Source organism: Takifugu flavidus, chromosome 1 (genome assembly GCF_003711565.1).
Source record: "Takifugu flavidus isolate HTHZ2018 chromosome 1, ASM371156v2, whole genome shotgun sequence".
NCBI lineage: Eukaryota > Metazoa > Chordata > Actinopteri > Tetraodontiformes > Tetraodontidae > Takifugu > Takifugu flavidus.
This window is the reverse complement of record NC_079520.1, coordinates 26,231,318-26,251,618: the sequence shown is the minus strand read 5'-3', so window position 1 is coordinate 26,251,618 and position 20,301 is coordinate 26,231,318. Positions and strand designations below refer to the sequence as shown.

At 47.4% G+C, this 20,301-nt stretch overlaps 3 protein-coding genes and 1 long non-coding RNA gene across 5 annotated transcripts; 1 reads left to right on the top strand and 3 right to left on the bottom strand.

Annotated features, from left to right (window-relative positions):
• On the bottom strand, positions 1-4,493 carry LOC130525030 (medium-chain acyl-CoA ligase ACSF2, mitochondrial-like). Its single transcript, XM_057031681.1, has 10 exons — positions 4,313-4,493; positions 3,799-3,994; positions 3,493-3,621; positions 3,186-3,239; positions 3,000-3,118; positions 1,760-1,922; positions 1,589-1,684; positions 1,364-1,515; positions 1,107-1,198; positions 1-1,010 (listed from the first exon to the last, which is right to left on the bottom strand). Exons 1-10 carry the CDS (start codon positions 4,429-4,431, stop codon positions 874-876), a joined length of 1,257 nt encoding a protein of 418 aa, XP_056887661.1. The 5' UTR covers positions 4,432-4,493; the 3' UTR covers positions 1-873.
• A 1,305-nt stretch (positions 4,494-5,798) lies between these two features.
• Positions 5,799-10,485, bottom strand: LOC130532564 (antigen peptide transporter 2-like). Its single transcript, XM_057045274.1, has 12 exons — positions 10,200-10,485; positions 9,299-9,858; positions 9,069-9,183; positions 8,862-8,992; positions 8,365-8,570; positions 8,096-8,293; positions 7,832-7,960; positions 7,552-7,743; positions 7,304-7,477; positions 6,964-7,123; positions 6,711-6,844; positions 5,799-6,263 (listed from the first exon to the last, which is right to left on the bottom strand). The coding sequence occupies exons 2-12, from the start codon at positions 9,849-9,851 to the stop codon at positions 6,057-6,059; spliced, it is 2,199 nt and encodes a 732-aa protein (XP_056901254.1). The 5' UTR covers positions 9,852-9,858; positions 10,200-10,485; the 3' UTR covers positions 5,799-6,056.
• A 569-nt stretch (positions 10,486-11,054) lies between these two features.
• On the bottom strand, positions 11,055-19,613 carry slc16a5a (solute carrier family 16 member 5a). Of its 2 annotated transcripts, none has more exons than XM_057055461.1 (5): positions 19,455-19,613; positions 17,842-18,362; positions 15,831-15,974; positions 14,548-15,387; positions 11,055-13,093 (listed from the first exon to the last, which is right to left on the bottom strand). In XM_057055461.1, the coding sequence occupies exons 2-5, from the start codon at positions 18,203-18,205 to the stop codon at positions 12,834-12,836; spliced, it is 1,608 nt and encodes a 535-aa protein (XP_056911441.1). In that variant the 5' UTR covers positions 18,206-18,362; positions 19,455-19,613; the 3' UTR covers positions 11,055-12,833. The 2 variants fall into 2 exon arrangements, with proteins under 2 accessions (XP_056911441.1, XP_056911449.1); XM_057055469.1 differs by lacking the exon at positions 19,455-19,613 and adding an exon at positions 19,053-19,288.
• Positions 12,974-13,800, top strand: LOC130538162 (uncharacterized). The gene is made up of 2 exons (XR_008953785.1): positions 12,974-13,112; positions 13,516-13,800. It is a non-coding gene; the product is annotated as an uncharacterized LOC130538162 (long non-coding RNA).
• Positions 19,614-20,301: the final 688 nt, after the last annotated feature.

Here is a 20,301-nt window from a genome sequence, read left to right as displayed (position 1 = left end):
TTTGTGGATTTCAGGCTTTGTTTTTTGTTTTGTTTTTTTTTTTGAAAATGTTCCGATGCCCAAAATCCAAATTCATAGACGAGACTCGGCCAGGAGCAGCCTGAGAGCCGAGAGGTGTTTTGAGTGTAAACATGAAGTTTGAGCACAAGCACGGCCGTTTCAGTGCGTTTTAAGAGTGTCTTCTGAGAGGAAAGGGTGAAAACGCTGAGCACAAGTCGGAGGGTTGGAGGAAAGACGGACACCTTTAATCTGGTTTGTGCCTGTTTTCTGCAGGAGGAGCGGCGGCTCAAGGGGATCGGCAGCCAGGCAACCAAACCAAACCCACCGAATGTCCACCTTTAGAACCCGCTCTGTTCTTTATGACTTCAAAGACTATGACATGGAGCATGAAATGAACATATACAGCAGCTAATCACATAAACCGAGAGGACGCATTTCAGTACATATGTTTTTAAACCCAGAAAGTTAGACTCACCCACAGCAGGATCCAAAGATCGCATCATTTGCTTTAGAGTTATGATGAATGTATTAGTGCGAGTCAGGGGAACACTCGGCATTCTGTGCCTTTGATTTCTGAAAGAATGTCATTGTAACATTTGCTCTCTCTACCTTTTGGCTCTGCTTTGGTCTCAGCTACAACCTCCATTCAATATTTGATGTGTAAAAATCATAAATAAACGTATGAATAGTAACTGGTTGTAATATGGATGGCTGCTTGTTATGTACAGTTCGGAACCTCTAAAGTTGGGATGGGTTTTAGGTGGATATTGCGACACTTCTACTACTACCGGTACATTATACTCGGGCTCCCCCTGGTGGGACAATGCGGAATGACACGAACTACATGCACAATTTTCTCTTAAGATCCAATTTCTAACAATTTGGCTGAACTATGACATTAATATTATTGTTGTTATTAAAATAGAGACTCACACTTATTTCCTTGATGCCTAATGTAAATATGATATCCTTCATGAGTTCTGGAGCGCAGGGAGAGCCACCAATGGCACCTGCAGACCAACCAGAACACAGAATTCCAACACATGCTGGCTGTTAGTTAGTATAGAGGACAAACATTTAATCCTCCATGTCGATGTGGCTCTCACCTCCATAAACTGAAGACAGGTCATATTTGTTCAAGTGCTGATAGTTGATGATATCCACGAATATGGTGGGTGTCCCAAACAGGACGGTGCACCTATGAGGGGGCAGAGTTTGCTGTGGTTATCTGGGTTTTACGGCTTCTCCCGGCCAATAAATGGCAGTTAAAGATGGATGGATTTTAAAAACAATCCATTTTCTTTCAATCAATTACTACAATTGGTGAGCAAGTGAGTGCATTTCGTCACCTAGTGAACATTACCTTTCATCCAGCAAGGTGTCTAGGAGCACCTTGAGCTTGTACTCAGCTGAGGGGAAGACGAGGGAGGCGCCGTGCACGGCCATGGTGATCCCGGCGAGCACGCCGGCGAAGCAGTGGAACATCGGCACGGGGATGCCGATGCGGACATCGGACTGGGACGGAGACAGCAGATGAGATAAAAGGCATCGATGGTGATCAAAGAATAAAAGCAGCACAGGAACTCACCCTCCGGTCATATTCATTTCTAATGCCGAACAAATTGGAATTGTTAATGACGTTAAAGTGGGACAAAGTGACGGCCTTTGGGAAGCCAGTGGTGCCCTGGGAAGGACAGTTGGAGACGGTGAGAGAAGGTCCCAGAACCGACCGACTGGAACCGGAGCAGGCGACGGTTACCGAAGTGAAGAGGATCTTTATGGGGTCGTCACACGACAGGTTCCTCTGCTGATCCCGGAGCTGCTGCAGGTGGCGGCTGCTGCCCAGCTGCATCACCTGCTCCAAGCTGAACATTCCCGGCGGACGGTCGTCCAGGACAACCACGGAGCGCAGGTCCGGGAGTCTGACGGGGAAACGGAATCGAGTCTTTTAGGTTCACACAACTATGAAGAGGCGACGCGTCCTTTGATAAATCATTCCTGAGTTGAGCTGACTCTCTTCACATCTGCTGAACTCTCCGCTCCCGGTCTGGAACGGCTGGAATGTTGGACAGGGCTGATTTAAAATATGTGAACGACAGCTGACACATTAACTCTGTAAACGCTGGAAAGCTTTCCTCATCTCGTCTTTCAGGGTCATGGGGGGATGGGGGGGGATGGGGGGGGGCACAATGGGTGAAGGCAGGCCCACCCCTGGAGGAGTCGCAGGGTCCGTTATGAGCAGTTGTGGGTTCGGTACCTTGCTCAAGGGGACTTCAGCAGTGCTCTGAAGGCACTTTTCCATCCTCCCGTCCATCCTCCGTCCATCCTCCCGTCCATCCACCGTCCATCCACCGTCCATCCTCCCGTCCATCCACCCGTCCATTCACCCGTCCATCACCCGTCCATCCACCCGTCCATCCACCCGTCCATTCACCCGTCCATCCACCCGTCCATCCACCCGTCCATCCTCCCGTCCATCCTCCCGTCCATCCACGTCCATTCACCCGTCCATCCACCCGTCCATCCACCCGTCCATCCTCCCGTCCATCCACACCGTCCATCCTCCCGTCCATCCCCCGTCCATCCACCCGTCCATCCTCCCGTCCATCCACCCGTCCATCCTCCCGTCCATCCACCCGTCCATCCACCCGTCCATCCTCCCGTCCATCCTCCCGTCCATCCTCCCGTCCATCCACCCGTCCATTCACCCGTCCATCCACCCGTCCATCCACCCGTCCATCCTCCCGTCCATCCTCCCGTCCATCCTCCCGTCCATCCACCCGTCCATCCACCCGTCCATCTATCCACCCCTCAACAGGGTCGCCTAGTTGCTGATTTATTTCCCGTAGCTGAATTTACTAATATAAAAGGGAAAAAAATAGGACAAACAGCCGTCAACAGCGGAAATGCTGCTGACTGTAATGAACTACAACAATAAATCCAGTCCTGCTCATTTCACAGCTTCCTTCTGCTGGAAGCAGCATTTTTCTGATCTTCACCTGGAACTCCGGATGTTTCCTGGACAGGAGGACTCGATCTCTGGACATATGCGTCTCAGGATGTCACAGTAGTCGTGGGTTTTAAAGTGCGCGGGGCAGACCACAGCCTTACACTGGACCTGCACCGAGGTGAGCAGAGGTTTCAGGAAACGTGGGCGAATCTGCAGCCGACTGAACAAGGCTCACCTTCCGGAGCACGTAGTCGGCCTCCTGGGTTTGGAACGCCGAATTCATACAGACCTGTTTTAAAAATCACGTAAAGATGAATGTAAGCATGATAAAGTGAATTCTACGAATGTTATATAAATCTAAACCTTATAGAAGGAACATTCACTCAATGCAGAGAGGTTTGTCATTAAAAGGAGTCCCTCAAGGCCCCGTTCTTCTTCCCTTTTTCATTTAGATGATCTGTGAGGTCACTGGTGGTACAACTAGACGTGACCGGTGAATTCCTTCATCGCCTGACGAAGGCGTTACACTGAAATGGACCCACCAATATGATTCCAGCTTTGGCGGTGGCAAACTGCATCAGGACCCATCCGTAACTGTTCGGGCCCCAAACGCAGAGCCTGTCTCCCTTTGTCAGCCCGATCGCCAGGAGACCGGCTGCAACACAATCGACCTGCAGACAGAAATCAATATTATTGCTCAGTTTTGCTCAAAGAAGCTATCTGAGGACTTTGATTGGTGCTGGTGACTAATATTATAATTGTGGATTGTTTGTTCCCTGATAAATCATCCAGATTTTGAACGTTCCAGCTAAACATCAGACCATGGGGATGAAGATGAACAGACTTACGTCTCGCTGGAACTGTTCAAAGGTCTTTCGGACTCCCTGCTCGACAAAGACTAAGGCCTCGCGGTCAGGGAAGCGTTCCACGGTCCTCTGCAAGACTTCTCCCACTGTGTGAAGGACGAAAGGGCTTGAAGACGTCCCTCGGACATAGCTGCTAGTTAGAGCTGGAACAGTGGGTGGAGAGTCTCCATGAATGTCCCTGTGAGGAGACACAAGATGGTCCCAGGACACGTTCAGGTAGACAGGAATCATCAATAATCAGCCATTTAGTGGCAGATAATTAATAATAATAATAATAATAATTAATTGCTGACTAGGCCAAAAGAATTTGTGCCTTATGTCCAAACGTTTTTGGATTTTAACGCGCGCGGTTTGCGCACATTTCTGTGCGTGTTGCGGAACTTTAACTAATTAATAAAATTTAAGTGACCATATTCACTATTCAGTAAATACTGGATTTTATTATGGATTATTCCTACTATTAAATATTTCATTGTCATTCTTGCTTTTGACTCACCGATTTGCCGCCGGTAAACCGTGAAGAAAAGTCCACGATGGTGGCGAAACGTGCACTTTCCTGGCAGGGACACGATTAATCCGCAGGAGCCGAAGGAGCGGAACCCTGCTGGGGAGCATCTCTGCGGCAAACCCAGGCGCTGCGCCACAAACCCAGGCGCAAAAGTTCAGTCGCTCGGGGGTCCAAACGGCTCCTCCTCGCCTCCTGCTGCTCCAGGAGAGCAGGTAGATCCATGCAAACGTCACTATTGCAACCTTCAGAGTAAACAGCGTTCGAGCACCCCCCCACCCCCACCCCCCACCCCCCCCCCCCCACACACACACACACACACTAAAAAGTGCAGTTTAAACCAATAAAATAAATAAAATATCCCTCTTAATATCTTAATATCGTGGAACCAGCTCCCTGTCCAGGACTCTCTTTGAAGGTTAAACATACAACCAGAAAAGCATATAGTCAGTAATTCTGTAGTTACTCATTATTCTAGTCACAGGTTGTCTAATTTTGGGGGGGTCATCTTAGCTGCCTCCCCTCTCCTGACCTCCAGCCTTTCACACATTTTCTTGTATAGTTGTTTCTTCATCTCTCCGTATCCAGAGACACAGTCTGTAATTTGAATTTTATTGTATTCATTTTAGTTTAGATTTATTAGTTTTTTTTTATTATTACATACTCTTTTCTTCACCTTTAACGTGTGTTGATGTTTGTTTTTAACCACTGAAGGCGAAGCACTTAAAAACTGAGCACACATGAACTTTGATGGTTTCTTAAACACACAACAGAAAGGAAAGAAATCGACTGCCTCGTTTTTTAAGGTTTTCTTCTTTCGCGCGCTGTTGTGCTGGAGGGTAAAGTTGGGCTAAACAGCGCTTCTCAAATAGTGGGGCGGGCCCCCCTGGGGGGTGCGATGCCAGGGGGGGCGCGTGTGACCCCGGAGAGCATGTTTTATTTATTGTTTTTGCCGTACTAGAATAAAGTGTAATTGCACCCGCGCGCACACACCACAGAGCAAGAGATAGGAAGTGCAGTGAACAAACCACCAAGAGACAGCATGAAAAAATACTAAACAGTGATGAAAAGAAAGGCGGAGAGAGACGGAGATAATGAGACAAACGAAAGTCTCCCGAAAGCTAAGACGAGGAAATATGACGATGCATATATAGCGCTTGGCTTCACTGCGACTACGGTGGGAGACGAGGAAAGACCGGTGTGTTTACTGTCTAAAAATGTTGGCAGGACAGCATGAAGCCAAATAAATGAAGGCGTCACTTAAAGACATCACACCCCAGTCACGCTGATCAGCCACTTGAGTTTTAGGCAAAAACGTGCCGAATATTGGCAACAATCATCCCGCTTTGGTCTATATTTCTTTTTTTTTTGTTTTCTTTAATATCAATAAGGATACAATGTTATGCAGAGGTGTACTTATAACAATTTCATAGACAAATGATACTAATTATAGTCAGGGGGGGGGCAAAATGGGGGGTGCGTAACAGAAAATAATTGAGAAGCACTGGGCTAACAGCAACACCTCCAGGCACCAGGAGGTCCGGGCACCACGGGTGTACAACGAGTGTGTGTTTTTCTCAGTGTTCTTCAGGTTGTTGTTATTTTAATCTGGAAAGTTTATCAGAAAGCCGGTTCAAAAACGAACCTCGTAGGAAGAAACGAGACAAAATGAGCGTTCTGTCCAAAAGTTCTACAAAGAGCCTGGTGGCCGAGGCTCCAGGAGTCCACTTCAGTGTCAGATGGAGGTTCTACTTTGTAGAATGTTGCAGTTTTGATGGAAATGATGGTAGCGGCCTCTCTTGGCCATGAGTTGAGGGTGAGTCCCCTCCTCCAGCACCTCTCCGTTCTCAATGAAGATGATCCGATCTGCCGTCTCCACAGACTTCAGGTTATGAGCCACCAGGAGAACCGTGCCGCCCCCAGACAGAACCTCCCGCAGCACCTGAACAAGGGAAGATCAGCAGAACCCAGATGAGGTGAGACGTTCAGAGCGCGTCCCTCACATCAGGCAGAAAGGTGGCTGGACAGGAAAGAGGGACAGAGGACGTTGGCACTGAACTAAGCACATTCCCTGTCCTAGGTAGATTTAAATATTACCATCCAAAACAGAGAATCCCCATTTCGAGTGACATTGAGAGTTTAGAGCACTGCTAACGAGCAGTCAACATCAGGTGTTTGTTCCTATGTTCATCTGTGACGGCCCAGTGTGCCGAGCCTTAATTATCCTGTGCACATGTCCTGCAGGGAAACAGGCTGTACCGTGTTTAACTGTTTAAACTTACCGCTACAGAACAAATGTGTCTGTAAGCCAAGAGTTCTGCTATGGAAAATCAAGATGAAACCCCATTCATTAGAGATCAGTAACATTCCAGCCTGGTCTTTTGCTTACAGCGTGCCACACGTTAGCATCCACTTTGCTGGTGGTCTCATCCAGAATGAGGACCTGCGGGTCTCGAACCAGAGCTCTGATTAGGGCGATGCTGTGCCGCAGTCCACTGGACAGGGTGCCACATCCTCTGACCTCTGCAAAGAAAGAAAGAAAACTGCACGTTTGGTTGGTTTTCACCGAAGCGCCACATCGCCAGGACATTTCCTGTAAGCTAGCAGTGAATCAGTTGGGATGAGATGAGCGCTGTTTGTACCTGTGTCGTATTGGTGCATCAGTTCAGAGAGGAAAGCATCTGCCTTGGCCTTCTTCGCGGCATCAATCACCTTCTCAAAGGTGCAGTCCTTCAGGCCGTACTCGATGTTGTACCGCAGTGAACCAGAGAACAACTCCAGATCCTGGGACACCAAGGCCAGCTTACAGGAAATGGAAACAAGGGGATAAATATCAGCCGAGCGCATAAAAAGACACTTTCCTGATGGCGGAGATGTACTTTCTGGTTGGAAGCATTAGAATTTGTCCAGGTTAGGAGCTGCTTGTGGAGGTTTTACACACCAAAAGAGCACATTTGTAGCGTCAGCAGCCTAACTTCCTACCTTTTGATGCAAGTACTTCCGCTTGTAATGGTGCAGTGGTTTGCCATCCAGCAGGATCTCTCCCTCCTGGGCTTCATACAGCCTCTTTAGAAGGCTGAGACAGGAAGTCTTCCCGCTGCCAGACGGGCCCACCAGCGCCGTCAACTTTCCTCCTGCGATTTCCATAGAAACGGACTGCAGAGAACATGTCAGCGGGGCAATGAATCCAGCCCAGATGAACTCCACGTCACCTTTTTTCAGACAGTTACCTTCAGAGCTTTCTGATGTGTAGCAGCCGATGGGTAGGAGAAGGTGACATTCTGGAAAACTATTCTTCCCTCCAGCTTCTCCGGAGCCAAGTCTCCCTCCTCCTTACACTGTGGCCTCCTGTCAAGGTAACCAAACACTGTGGAGATGATTTCCACAGTGGACAAGGTGTCCCCAAAACTATACAGAATCTCCTGGAATAAAAGCAAATAGTCGTCAGCAACAAAAAGGTTCTGAACAATTGCGTTGAAACCAGTAGCAAGAGTTATGAAATCAGCTCACGGATAAACTTCGGAAGATGGGTTTCTGGTAGAGAAAAAAGGAGAGCAGAGCACCGGTGCTGAGGTACCCTGTTGAGATGAGCCTGCGAGCGTAGAGCAGCATGAGCATCTTTATCCCCAGATTTAGCATCTAATGGAAAAGAACGGAGGTTCAGTTCAAACTTGAAACAGCAGAAAGACCAACAGAGGAGGACACTGGTCCCAGGCGTGGGAATAAGCGTCATAAATCAAACCACCACCTCACCAACATCTCCCGTTAGCTTACCTTTAACCCCAACCCATAAACGTAACCGTAGAGTCCTCTGCGTCTCCTCAGCGTTTGCATCCGGGCCAGGGCCTCGCGGTACCTCCTCGTTTCGTGCTGTTCAGCCCTGAAACTGCGAACCACTTGAATCCCCTTCATGGTCTGCAGAGCCAGGCTTTCGGTCTCCGCGCAGCCATCCTGGATCTGTTTTTTAACGATCTGCACAAAGACAACAGCCGTTTAGAAGGTTGATATTGTTGAATTATGATAAAAACGTGATCTCCACCCACCGTAGACAGCTTAATGTACTTGTTCTGCATGAGGGCCATTAAAGGGATCTCTATACAGGTGATCAGGGTGAGCTCCCAGGACAGGTGCACCATCACGCCTAACATGAGGCAGGTTCTGACTGAGCTGCGGACCATGGCGTTGGCGTTTAGCGCCACCGTGCGGCCCATCTTGTCCACATCACTCTGCAGGCGTGAGGAAAGACTTCCTGAGGGGAGAAAACAAGAGGTTTTCCTTCTCCACTCACATTAACCTTAGATTAATATCACACGTCAACACAAACAAAATAAAACTGTATTCCTGGTTTCCTCTTCTTAATTGTGGCTAAAACGTCTTTACAATAATGAGACTTACCTGATTTTTTTTAAATAAGTAAAGCACAAAATCTATGAGAAACCACAAGTGTTCAGAGACCTCTGAGCTCGACCCTGGGTCCATCTTTAGGATGAACCTGTTACCTCAGCGGGCACGCCGTCTCTTTAAAGTATCTTCATCTCACCTGCGTCATTGTTTTCAAAGAAGTGCACGTCCTGCTGCAGGAGGGCGCCGAACAGCAAATGCTTCATTCTGCTGTTCAGCCGCGACAGGGTGCACATGAAGGTGCCTCCTCGCAGGCCAGAGAAGAGAGTGCTGGCGACACATTAAAACACGAAGGTCACTCATCAGTGAGGAGCACTGGTTTCCAGTTTGAGGGCTGCCTCATTACCTCCCCAAACAGACAAGTGTCAGCTGCCAAATGGAACCGTAGAAACTGGAGTGGAGCGCTTCGCCTTTCAGCATGTCAATCACCTTCCCCTGATACAGCGGAATCAGCGTTTCACCTGGTGGGACATTAGGCCCATTCAATTCATCAGCATTTGATTTTTCTTTTTTTTTACTCATGGCGTTCACAAAACTCAGTGGTATTGAAAAGAAATGAGGCTTTTCAATACTTACAGACGACGGCTAAAATGAGGAAGGTGAACGCTGCGATGATGTAAAGGGCGTCGGGTTTGAAATACTTGAGCATCCTCAGCAGCAAACGCCTGGAATCGAGAGGTTTACTGCTGGTTTTCACCCCCGCATTAGAGCAGAAGCCCATTTCCCAAACTACACAGGAGACTAATGAGACTGCTGGGCCCAGGAGCAGCCTGCCCAGGTCAGCCCACGGTCCCGCGTACGGTTCCGAGGGAGGTGCCGCGAGGAGCTGCACGCTTTCATGCACAGGAGAAAGAAGACAGAGGAGCGCCGCCAGCCTGGAGAGCAAAGCCAGGTGATTCGCATCCGTCAGGAACCAGGTGAAACCTTGGAGAAAGGCCCATTTCACCACAGCAAAGGCCCACTGGGCCGACAGCCCACCACAGCCAGAGAACTGCAGCAGAACCAGGCCAGTCAAAAACGCTAAACTCAGCAAGGTGTCAAAGAGCAAAACGGATATTCCATAAACAACAACTTCCTTGGCTTTCATTTGGCCTCCACTGAGGGTGCTGGACCGATCCTGGAGCGACATTATTGTCCTGTAACAGTGGGAGACAAAGCACACGTTCAGCGTTTGTCACCACCTTAACATTAAACGAATTATAATTAACTATTTTATGTCCACTTTCTAGGAGCATTGGCGCACCAGTTTAAAATAAGCCCTTACTATTCAGACATTAAATAGACTATCACAAATGCTAACTTATCGTTGTGTCGTAAAGTAGGTTAGTAAAGACACACTCGACTAAAATGACTATTCGGGTCGACATAATCCTGTATTTGGCTGGCTTGCTCTGCGTTAACAAGTAAAAAGAACTTGAGGTGCGTTTATTATTAAGTTATTATAAAGTTGGAGTTATTAATAGTTTGGTTTACTTACCGATTGTCTTTCGCAGCTAGCTGGTTGCTGTGTAGTGAGACGTCTCACTTTCACTTTCACTTTCTCGCCCCATGACGCGCCCAAAACGCGCCTGGTATTAAAAGAGAAAGTGCTCCCTCTTTTGTCTCTTCCCTCTTTCTTAATAAACTCTCATTTGATTACAGTTTAAAGTGTCGCTTAGTGCGTCCCGCTTATAGATTTGGTACGGACCGATCTCGTCGGTACCTGTCTATGACTCTACACATAGCATAGCATTTTGGTCTTTACAATGTGGGCAGTAATCCACAATAAATATGGCAACTCTCTCATACCACTGTTGTATTGAACGTTATTGTAAAAAGAATAATAAAGTATTCTTGGTGTAAATATGCATCCCGGTGCTTCCAGCAGGGGGCAGTATCCAGTAGTCCTTTGTCCCAAGTCAAGCTGTTAAAAGTACAATAGTGAATTAGTAGTGACATTTTTGAGATCGGTACGTGCCACTTTGTGGCTGTGACATACTGCTGGTTTAGACCGGGCGTAGCTTGCCGTGGCAAAAAGTTCATGAAATTACATCAGAAAAATCCCACATGCCGCTTTAAACAGATGCATGTGAGCCACAGACAGGTAGATGTCGCTAAAACAACGAGAACCCGGAGCGGTATGAGTGGGACCGCATGTCACCCTTTGATTGCGCAATAAGTGACGTTTTCGGAACTGTCCATTTCTACCACCCCACCACCAGATGGCGCCATTTTATATGTTACTGGGCATCAACTGTCTTAAACCATCCGGAACTCACAATTAACGGTCTGGTGTAATTCTCATTGTTAAGTCAACAAAAAGATGCGTTGAAGCAAAATGAGGTGCCATGAATTATCATTTAAACAGGTTTTATTATGAGTTCATATTTTGTTTTAAATCATTTATATGCTACAAATAAATATTTATATGATATTGCCAAAATCACAAATCATCCATCTGTAAGCAGAATATAGTGATACAATTTCTTTAAAGCAACAGTGACAATTTTAGCAGAAGAGTGGACAAAAAAAAGAAAAAAAAAGTCAAATGTGCATCAGAGGTGAAGCTCTCACTACAGTAGGTCTGGTTCCAGCCAGGGCCCACATCTTCTTATAGATAGGGTCACATTCAGAAGCCTTCAACTGCACAGGGCTACGTAATCATTTTGCAACTCAGGTATCAGGCATAGGACTAAAACAGAGGTGAACAAGTGAGGAATTAAATTCAATTAAATGAATTCAGCTGAAACTGAGACCGTAAAAATAAAGTGTTACTAGAGAAGACAAGAAGAGGGTTAACTTCAGTGCATCGATACACGTTGTTTTAAGCTCAATCTTGAAAACCGCTGCATTCATTTTGGATTCATTCCATCCAGCCTACAGGAATCAATGCAAAACCAACACTTTAACTACAGAAACACACCTCCTGAGGCACTTTTTGTGACTCTAAATGCATAAAATACCACAACGGTTGTAACAACCGCCTTCACAGCATTTTCTTTGGGCACAAGGTTTGCTGTCAGCTTTGCAACAAGAGGAAATTTGATAGATGTTACCCCACGAGGGCCACAATCCGCTCCTCAGGGAGGAACATTTCCCATTCCATCTTCTGCATTTCATAAAAAAACCCACCACTGATGAGGGACGGGACTATAAAGTGGGTGGTTTTGAACCACTGAGGCAACATATAATGATTGGGATGAATTCTGCCTTAATACAACAGCAGGACCTGGACTGGCGTGAAAATGTGAGCTAAGATACAGAAGCTCAGCAGCATTTCCAATAAAAAAAGTCTGATTGTCTGAGACACCTGCTCATGTTTGGCAGATATGAACAGGTTAAAGAGTACAGATCCTTTGTTCCACCAGGGGCCCCTTTCTGACAGCAGGTTTAACAAACAGAGTCACACTTGAGAGTTTTTGGTTTCAGGACAGGTGTTAAGAGCTCCATCGATAAACTGAGTCAAAGGCACCCTGATCTAAGCTCTATAAATGGAACGCAGATAACATGGTTCGCCATGGCAACGGGTGAAAACAAGCCTCCCTCCTCCTACTTCTCTCCAGTCATGTTGAAAATATGTGGCTGGAATTTGTTCTGTATATTTGAAAATTCATGTTGCCATGAGAATGCAGATCTCCGCACTCATGGAATTGACTGTCAGCGTTGCTAGGATACGCCTGTGACGCTACCCAGGCAAGTGCGGAGGCGAAAAAGGAGTGAATCGCAGATGTGCAGAACAGAAGGAAAAATAAACACAAATGATAGGGGGGAAAAAACCCTTAACCCTTATTTTTTTAGAATTTAATAAAATTATCATATATTTTCAAAAATGTTTTCTATTCATACTACCCCACCACCCCATCCTGAGCCCCCCCGTCCCTATTCCCATTCCAGTAAGGTGGCAACCAGGTGCTCATCAGGGGATGATAAAACAGCCAGTCAGGGTCTGCTCATCTTCTCCTGATGGTGGACCTGTGCTTCCACATCAACTGGCTCCTCCAGGAGGGGACACCCGTGTCTTAGCTTAAGAGGAGGAGAAACTTTGGGGTCGGGATTTTCCCCTAAACCTGCTTTCTGAAACGGGCCCCTGGACGTGCGCTGTGACCAAGGTGCACAGGCAGCGGAGACGTGCTCACATGGTGGCGGAACACGCTGCTGTGGGAGGAGACGCCTTCTCTTTGTCGCCCTCTGTGGGGACGCTCTTGTACTGGCAACCAGGAGCCACGTCGGCCCCAGTCCTCCCGGGGGGTTCCGCCGGTCCTCCACCACGCTGCGACGCCCTCCGATCCAGCAGGCTGAAAGACACGATGAGGAAAATGCCAGCCGAGACAACGACCGCGGTGCAGGCGAAGAAGACGTGGAAGTACTGGCCCGTCCGGTCAACCAGCGCTCCTGCAACAGCAAAATCATCGTGAGCATTGGTCTTTCATCTACTCTTTCATCTCCTTTAAAGCAGCTGATGGGACCAGAGCGGCTCCGAACCAGCAGTCAGATGCAGGAAACGGCTCCGTTTGAAGGCATCGTTTCAGGCGGGTCCAACTGACGCTTAATCCGATTTGGATCTGAGGGGTTTTAATCAGATCTGGATTGGTTTTGGGTTGGTTCTTTAATCACTCTGCCTCAGGAATGTTAAGCAGCTTTGGTAACCTGGCAGTAATCTGGCATTGTCCAGTTAAATCAAATTTAAAATGGTTATAAAGGGGTAAAAACAAAACTCTGACCGACCAAGAGGTGATGATGAACTATTAAAACTGTCTGTTGAAGTTGAAGACATAAACAATCGTGAGGAAACAGATTCACTTTCTTCCTGTCAGGAGGAGGCTCCAGAGACCAGCGGTGACGCTCAACCTGCCCAAGCATCGGAGCCCATTTTAACAGCCACAATGCCTCAGATAATTTAGTGTTAAAATGAATAATACGTTTTCCTTGTTTTTCCGGTATATCTCTACCAGTCATCTTAGCAACAACAGCAGCGTCTCATAACCAAAAGGCGAGTAAAAAAGCTCCGTTCTCCTGTCTCCAGTGTGAACTTCAGTGAACCAGCGCCGATAATATCTGAGTTTCAAGTGATTTGATTAAAGCCACAGAATGTTCAATCATCCCCTTAGAATTTACCTTTCCTCAGTTGTCAAATAACTGCATCACAAATGTTTTTGTAAGCTCAGGGAAGCAGGAAATTAACTTATTATAAAAAGATGGCGCCAAAAACAGCTTTGTTGACCTTGTGCGCACACACACACACACACACACACCACACACACACACCACACACACACACACACACACACACACACACACACACACACACACACCACACACACACACACACACACACCTCCTTGTATAAACAGTGACCGCACACCTGTCACTGGGTTAGACGCTGCCATCGGCAACGATGTACATTTATGACAAGAACATTCGTTTAGAAATGTTATATTATGCACAAAGGAAGCAAAAAAATGTGATTATATGTGAGGTTTCTGATAGTACAGGTTTGTGACTTCCGTGCACATGCTCCATGGCTTCCAGCAGGAGGCGCTAAAGGCAGCAATGATGACGTCTCAGAACACGTGACTGCAAAGTGTGACATTAATATCAGTGGGGTGACCAAATCCTGCGTAATGACACCAGCTCCATCGGAGCTCATTCCAGCCCTGGGGCGACGGCCATGAGGGCACCGGGGATGTGCCTCAAGCTTAAGCGTGTATCCAGCACTTCATGGCGCCACTGTGACTCTGTAGCGTGTCGTTTAAAGAAGAGCTGCGCCTGCCCCCAGAACTTCAGCACCATCCAGGACATTCACTCCAGGAAACAACACAAAAACATCTGATTTGGGGTTGAATTACCTGCCAGTGGAGGCCCAATGAGCAGCGTGACGCTCTCCATGACGGCAAGCAGGCCCAGAGCGGAGGGGAAGCGGCTCATCTCCACCACACTCATGAGGACCGTGAACATCAAGGACCCCACCACGCTCATGGACAGCCCGTAGACTATCACGTATATCACCAGCACATTGAAACTGGACCCAATGCAGCAGATACTGTTACTGAGCCCGTTGACCAGTAAAGCTGAAGCAAACACATAAACATGGCGTCCTTTGAACCAGGGCATGTTGAAGACGATTCCAAACGGCGGGCGGACGATGATGTTGACCACACCCAGGATGGACAGAAGCAGGGCGGCCTGAGTCTGCTCCATTCCATTTGCTGTGGCATAAGGAACCAGATATATCAGAGGCACCACAAAGCCCAGCATCATCCAGGTGAGACCTATGGCGTACACGCGGTAGCGGGCGTTGTTGCAGAACTGATCAAAGGCCATGTGTTTGCTCAAGGAATCCAACAGGAACCTCCAGATTCTCCTCAGTCGCCCCATTTCCCGCTGCCCCTTTTCTTCCTCGGGCAGATGGGGTCCGTGGTCCATCAGCGGCTGACCTCGGCGCTTGGAAAGCTGCAGGGGTCTCATCACTGCACCGCACACGCAGCAGTTCAGCAGGACGGCGCCCAACACGAGGAAGCTGCCTCTCCAGCCGAGCTCCGTGTGGAGGTAGTTGCCCAGAACCGGCAGAACGCACAGGCCCAGGGCGGTGCCCATGGACGACATGGCGTTGGCAAATGCCCGCCGCCGCACAAAGTAGTGCCCGAGGATGGTCACGGCCGGTTGGAAGCTGAAGCAGAATCCAAGACCTGGAAGGTCAAACAAAGGTCAAACATCAGAAGCAGGGTCCTTTAGTCCACCGCCAAAGGTGTCGCGATTTAGTTTACTTCAGTCACAGTGAATCAATATCAACATCAGAGGAAAATAAGCAATTAGAGGAGTTTCTTATTTTGGCTTTTATACTTCATGGACGTGGATGTTTGCTCCTTTCACCAGGAACCTCCAGAGGAACTCTGAGAGGCTGCCCTGACTTTCTCTGTTCAGCTTTTATGCTGATAGGGATGAAGGAATCAGTCCCGATAGTCAGGTTTTATAGTAAAGTGGTTTCCCTGTGGCCCTGCAGCGACGATCCCAAATCTTAGACTTACCCTCATTTTGACAGAGTCTCTGTAAACTCATAAGCAAATGGTCGCAGTGTATTTACTGGCCAACTTCCCCTCTAAACAGAGTGGTCAAATGTCCAGTGGCTGACCTGTGATGACCCCCGCGGTGAGGAAGAGCTGGCCGATGGACTGGGTAAACGAACTGGCAGTCATTCCGAGCCCGCTCAGGACTCCGCCCAGCATGACCGTCTGTCGGCAGCCGAGTCTCTCCACCAGCATGCTGCAGAAGGGACCTGTGGAACAGGGGGAACACTCTTACTACACACACGGAGCAGAACGGCTCGCTGTGGCCTCCACAAGGTCGTGTTCTCAATCCTGAAAATAACGTTGGCACTCACGTTGCATCATTTATTAGAAAAGCACCTCCAAAAGACGTTTCAATACAAATGAGCACCGCTTTGTCATGTATTTATGTTTCAGTTGCTGCTCAGTAACTCCCCCCCCCCACACACACACACCGCATTTTTTTAAAAGGTCGATGGTGTTAAATTTAACACTCGCTGAAGGTTCCCTGCTGTTGTGCAACATGACTGCAAGGTTCTGATCCACATAGTGCCTGGAGCTACGTTAGCTAACAGGTCACCTGCACACCCCAGCGTCTGGGACCGATTGGTCCTCAGTGTTTTATGATAAAACCAGATCAAATTAAAAGTGCATTAGAGTTCGACTGGTTCTTCAGCAGACTATATTTAGTTTTAGTTTGCGGTCGACCAGGAGCCCTCTGGGAGCCACGCCTCAAACAGGAGGAATGAGGATCGGCGTCAACATTATTGCCACATTTCTGGCACATCTGGAAAATTTGAAAGATGAAGGAATTCCTGTTACATATTCCGGGTAGAAGTCGGCAAGATTTAATACAGTAAAGGAAGAACAAGAACAAGATGTAGAGGGAGCTGGATTGAATGATACAAAGCCATGACTGGCCAGTCTCACCCAAGGGTCACAATCATCTGAAGCTCGGCTACATGAAAGACTTTGTGGTAGAGAAAAAAGAAGAAGTCCAGATTATGAAATATGATTACAAGCGATGAGTCTGTCTTCTCTTTTCCACCTAAAAGAGAAGCAGCGGCCACAAACAGGATTTTCTTTCTGGAACCATAATGTACAATCATTTTCAGTGACAGAAAGGGGAAATGGAGCGGTTAGAGCGGGACAGAGAGGAACTGAACTGGCTGATAAAAGTAACATGATATTGTTTACCTGAGGTAGGTAAACAGACTCACCTTAGACTGGCATCTCCCCCATCCCCCCCTTCCCCCCAGTAAGAGCATTTACAGCCATTACTTCCTGGTGAACTCCCTCCTGGTGCTCAGGACTTTTATACCGTTATAAAGGTGGAACATTTGCTTTACACTCGACATCCAAGATAAACATTCAGCAGAGATTGTGATTGTGTGGGAAACTGAGCGAGCCTTTCACCTGAATTCTATTATTGCCTTTTAAAGAAGATTCGGACACTAATTCTTCCTGAATCAATGCAGGAAGGCGGGACACGTCCCTGATAACAGACAGCCTTGTTCTGCACCACCTGGGGGCAAATAGGGGATTTTCTCCCTTACAGGTTCCATCTCAAAGGCTTAAATAACCCCAGAATGACTCAACTCACACCAGTGGAGCATTCACACCCGTTAATTCTGGGAGGAATGCAGTTGTTGTTGTTGCTGTGGTTCATTTCCATAAATGCAAATCTGCTTTGCCAACAAACTGGTTAAGTTCAGGCACGACTGGAAATACCTTTTGTTGTCTGCAGGAGCGGCGTGTTCTGGCTACACGGCAGCTGCGAAACCCAGTGAGGTATAAATTTGGCAACTTCTTCTTGTGAACTCAAGCACGCTGGATTTGCAGGTAATGAAAGAGCCGTGCGTTCACATGGAGTAATCCACTTTAAATCAACACCCACACAGCAAGTCGTTGAAAAACACCCAAATCTTCAGCGAGGTAAAGTACCCCCCCACCCCCAAACAACAGCGGGAAGCTGCCAGTTTCATCCAGAACCCAGGAGGTAACGAGCGGAATATGATAGGAGCTGTGGATTAATTACAAAAAACAAAAGAAACAGAGAAAGGTCAAGCTTCTCAGGTGCTGGGAAAAGTGCTTTACCTCCTGCGTGAAGCGCTGATGTCATGATAGAAGGCACCCAGGAGGTTTGGCTGTTGTCGGCATGGAAGTCATTCTGCAGGTCAGTGTAGAAGATTCCCACACAGGAGGGGAACGCCAGGGTCAAAGCCATGACCACGATGGTGGCCAACAGCACCACCCAGCCCCAACCCCCATCAGGAGCAGCGTCCGTTACGCCCGTGGAGGTCCCGCTTTGGCCCCGGCGGCAGTCGTCCTCACATTCGCCGTCCCTCTCGCCCACCGGAGTCTTCTGATGCTCCATAGCTTTGACCTGGTCACAAACCGGAGAGGCTGCGGAGCTGAGGCGGCGGTCACTGGTCCCACCGACTCCATTTTGCTGAGTCATTTTCAGCTTCACAGCTCAGGCGCAGCTTTCCATTATGTGCTGCGAGACTCTGTTTACATAGCGTCCATCGTCCTCGTTCCCAGAAGCTTGGTTATCGACCTGCTGTGTTACATCAACCGAGCTCCTAATTATGATTCCTCCGTTTCCTCATCGAGACCTGAAAAGACAATTAATAGTTTCAGCCGGTAACCACGTCTGTCAACCCCCTAAGATTAGAACGACAGTAGAATAGCAGAAAAAGTTACTGCCAAAATGAGTGTGGACCTTGATACTGAGAGGAAAAAAACATCTTTATAGTCAAAAAGTGTGTTTTTTTTAGTGACATAGAAATAAAATGAAGGTGAAGTTAAAAAAATGTGATTGGGATTAGCCAAAGTATACATTCATGCTACATCAGTAAAAGAGTCTGAGCTCTGCAACATTCTTTCAACAGAAGCATCTAAGGAAGGAAGTGGGTTCAGCTCAGTCTTCCCATCAGGAATGAACCAGTTTGCAACTTTAAGGCCTCAGCCACATGCAGAAAATCTTGTTGGTCTATATCTGTAGTTTCCATCACCGTGTCATTCAGACTATGGTGATCTCCGCCCGTAGAAACAGGCAGAACCTCCTGTGATCATCTTTTCACAAAAGAGGGCATTAGACTCACACAGGTGACCTAAACAAAGTTAAATAAGAATAGAGAAATAGGGAAAAGTACTTTAACACCCGCCACCTGCTAACTGTGCCCTGAGTACATACACACAAAAAACCCCTGCAGATTTTGAGTTGACCAATCTGACTGCCTTTAAGGCTGCAGGTCAGACACTTAAAGCATCATTATGGATTCATTAATTAAGTGAACACATACCTGCAACAATCAGGTGAACTAAAAGACCTCTGTACAAAGGTCTCCCGCATTTTTAGGTGATCAGAGCGACAACCAACTTAAATAAAACCTTTAGAAAACAAAACAACGTCTGACAGCTGAAACCGGAAGTTGCAATCATCTCAACAGGAGACCAGGCAAACATTTTATGGGCTTTAAACACAGCTAAAACAAACGAGCAACAAGCTGACTTCTTTGCACCTCAACCTCTACCACAGCCTCTCTGCATCAGATTACTTTAACCGACTGATAACTTAACCAATGGAATCATTTCCTAAATAGTCGTTTCCTCCCGTTTCCCACATGCACAAACAGCCCGTCCATCAGAAGGCAAACAGAAGGAACCGCCCTCCTCCAGAATGGATTTAGACTGAACAAAATCACCTTTTTCTTTCTGTTCTGTTATTCTTCCGGGGCCAGATGGTCCCGTTCCCGGTGGTTTGCCCATGACTGCTGCCACACCGGCCGGTCTCTGACTCCAGAGGAGCAACCGATGGTTTTCACGGTGCCCCGGTGTTCCCCGCCCCTGTGGGCGGAGCCTGAAGACGAACCGAGGGCGCCGTCAACGTGCTCGAGCCGCCACGTTGATTATTTCCGCTGTTTTCACGTCGCGTCGCATCCAATTTAAGCACTTAATTCCGTTTGAACATACGTCGAAAGAGAATATATTCCAGTCGAAATTAAATGATAACATTTTCTGAGACAATTCCTTTTTCACTCATTTTCATTATTTTAGGAATCAGAATATTAAATGTAGTCACATTTAGTGCGCATGCGCAGACCCATGTGCTCGACACGAGTTGTGGGATTAATAAAGGATTAATAAAGTACATCTGACTGATGTATCGTGATGTGTAACTATTAATCGTATTCTCTTTATCTTAACATTGGTCAACTGGACTTTCTTTGTGGTTTATTAAAAACCCACCGGTTCACTAGACCTACAAAACTCACAGAGAAAAGATCGTGTTTATAAATGTGTTCTGCGCCCACCTCCCAATAAATCGGTGTACTGCTGGTAGTGGACTCAGCCGTCATTATGCTATGACCAACCCCTGACGCCAGGCGGCAGTGTGTTCCTGAGGTTTATACAGAAACCTTAAGAGACCGCGTGTAGGCTACATATTTAAATCACAATAAAGGCAAAATACACTGCAGCCAGTAGAATCACAGAGGTGTGCTAGTAAATGTGAAAGCAAGTCAATTCTGTACAGTTTGCGGGATATATTAA

What these genes read in the sequence shown, in the direction of transcription:
- LOC130525030 (XM_057031681.1), bottom strand. Translation starts at nt 4,431, where the DNA reads ATGCTCCCCAGCAGGGTTCCGCTCCTTCGGCTCCTGCGGATTAATCGT. An exon ending in TTGAACAGTTCCAGCGAGAC is followed by an intron (nt 3,622 to 3,798) that starts GTAAGTCTGTTC and finishes TTCTGTCTGCAG; the next exon opens with GTCGATTGTGTTGCAGCCGG. An exon ending in CCGACTACGTGCTCCGGAAG is followed by an intron (nt 3,119 to 3,185) that starts GTGAGCCTTGTT and finishes ACCTCGGTGCAG; the next exon opens with GTCCAGTGTAAGGCTGTGGT.
- LOC130532564 (XM_057045274.1), bottom strand. Translation starts at nt 9,851, where the DNA reads ATGTCGCTCCAGGATCGGTCCAGCACCCTCAGTGGAGGCCAAATGAAA. An exon ending in GGAAGTACTTGCATCAAAAG is followed by an intron (nt 7,124 to 7,303) that starts GTAGGAAGTTAG and finishes ATTTCCTGTAAG; the next exon opens with CTGGCCTTGGTGTCCCAGGA. An exon ending in ATGCTAACGTGTGGCACGCT is followed by an intron (nt 6,264 to 6,710) that starts GTAAGCAAAAGA and finishes TCCCTTGTTCAG; the next exon opens with GTGCTGCGGGAGGTTCTGTC.
- slc16a5a (XM_057055461.1), bottom strand. Translation starts at nt 18,205, where the DNA reads ATGACTCAGCAAAATGGAGTCGGTGGGACCAGTGACCGCCGCCTCAGC. An exon ending in ATCAGCGCTTCACGCAGGAG is followed by an intron (nt 15,975 to 17,841) that starts GTAAAGCACTTT and finishes CCTGTTCCACAG; the next exon opens with GTCCCTTCTGCAGCATGCTG. An exon ending in CACCGCGGGGGTCATCACAG is followed by an intron (nt 15,388 to 15,830) that starts GTCAGCCACTGG and finishes TTGACCTTCCAG; the next exon opens with GTCTTGGATTCTGCTTCAGC.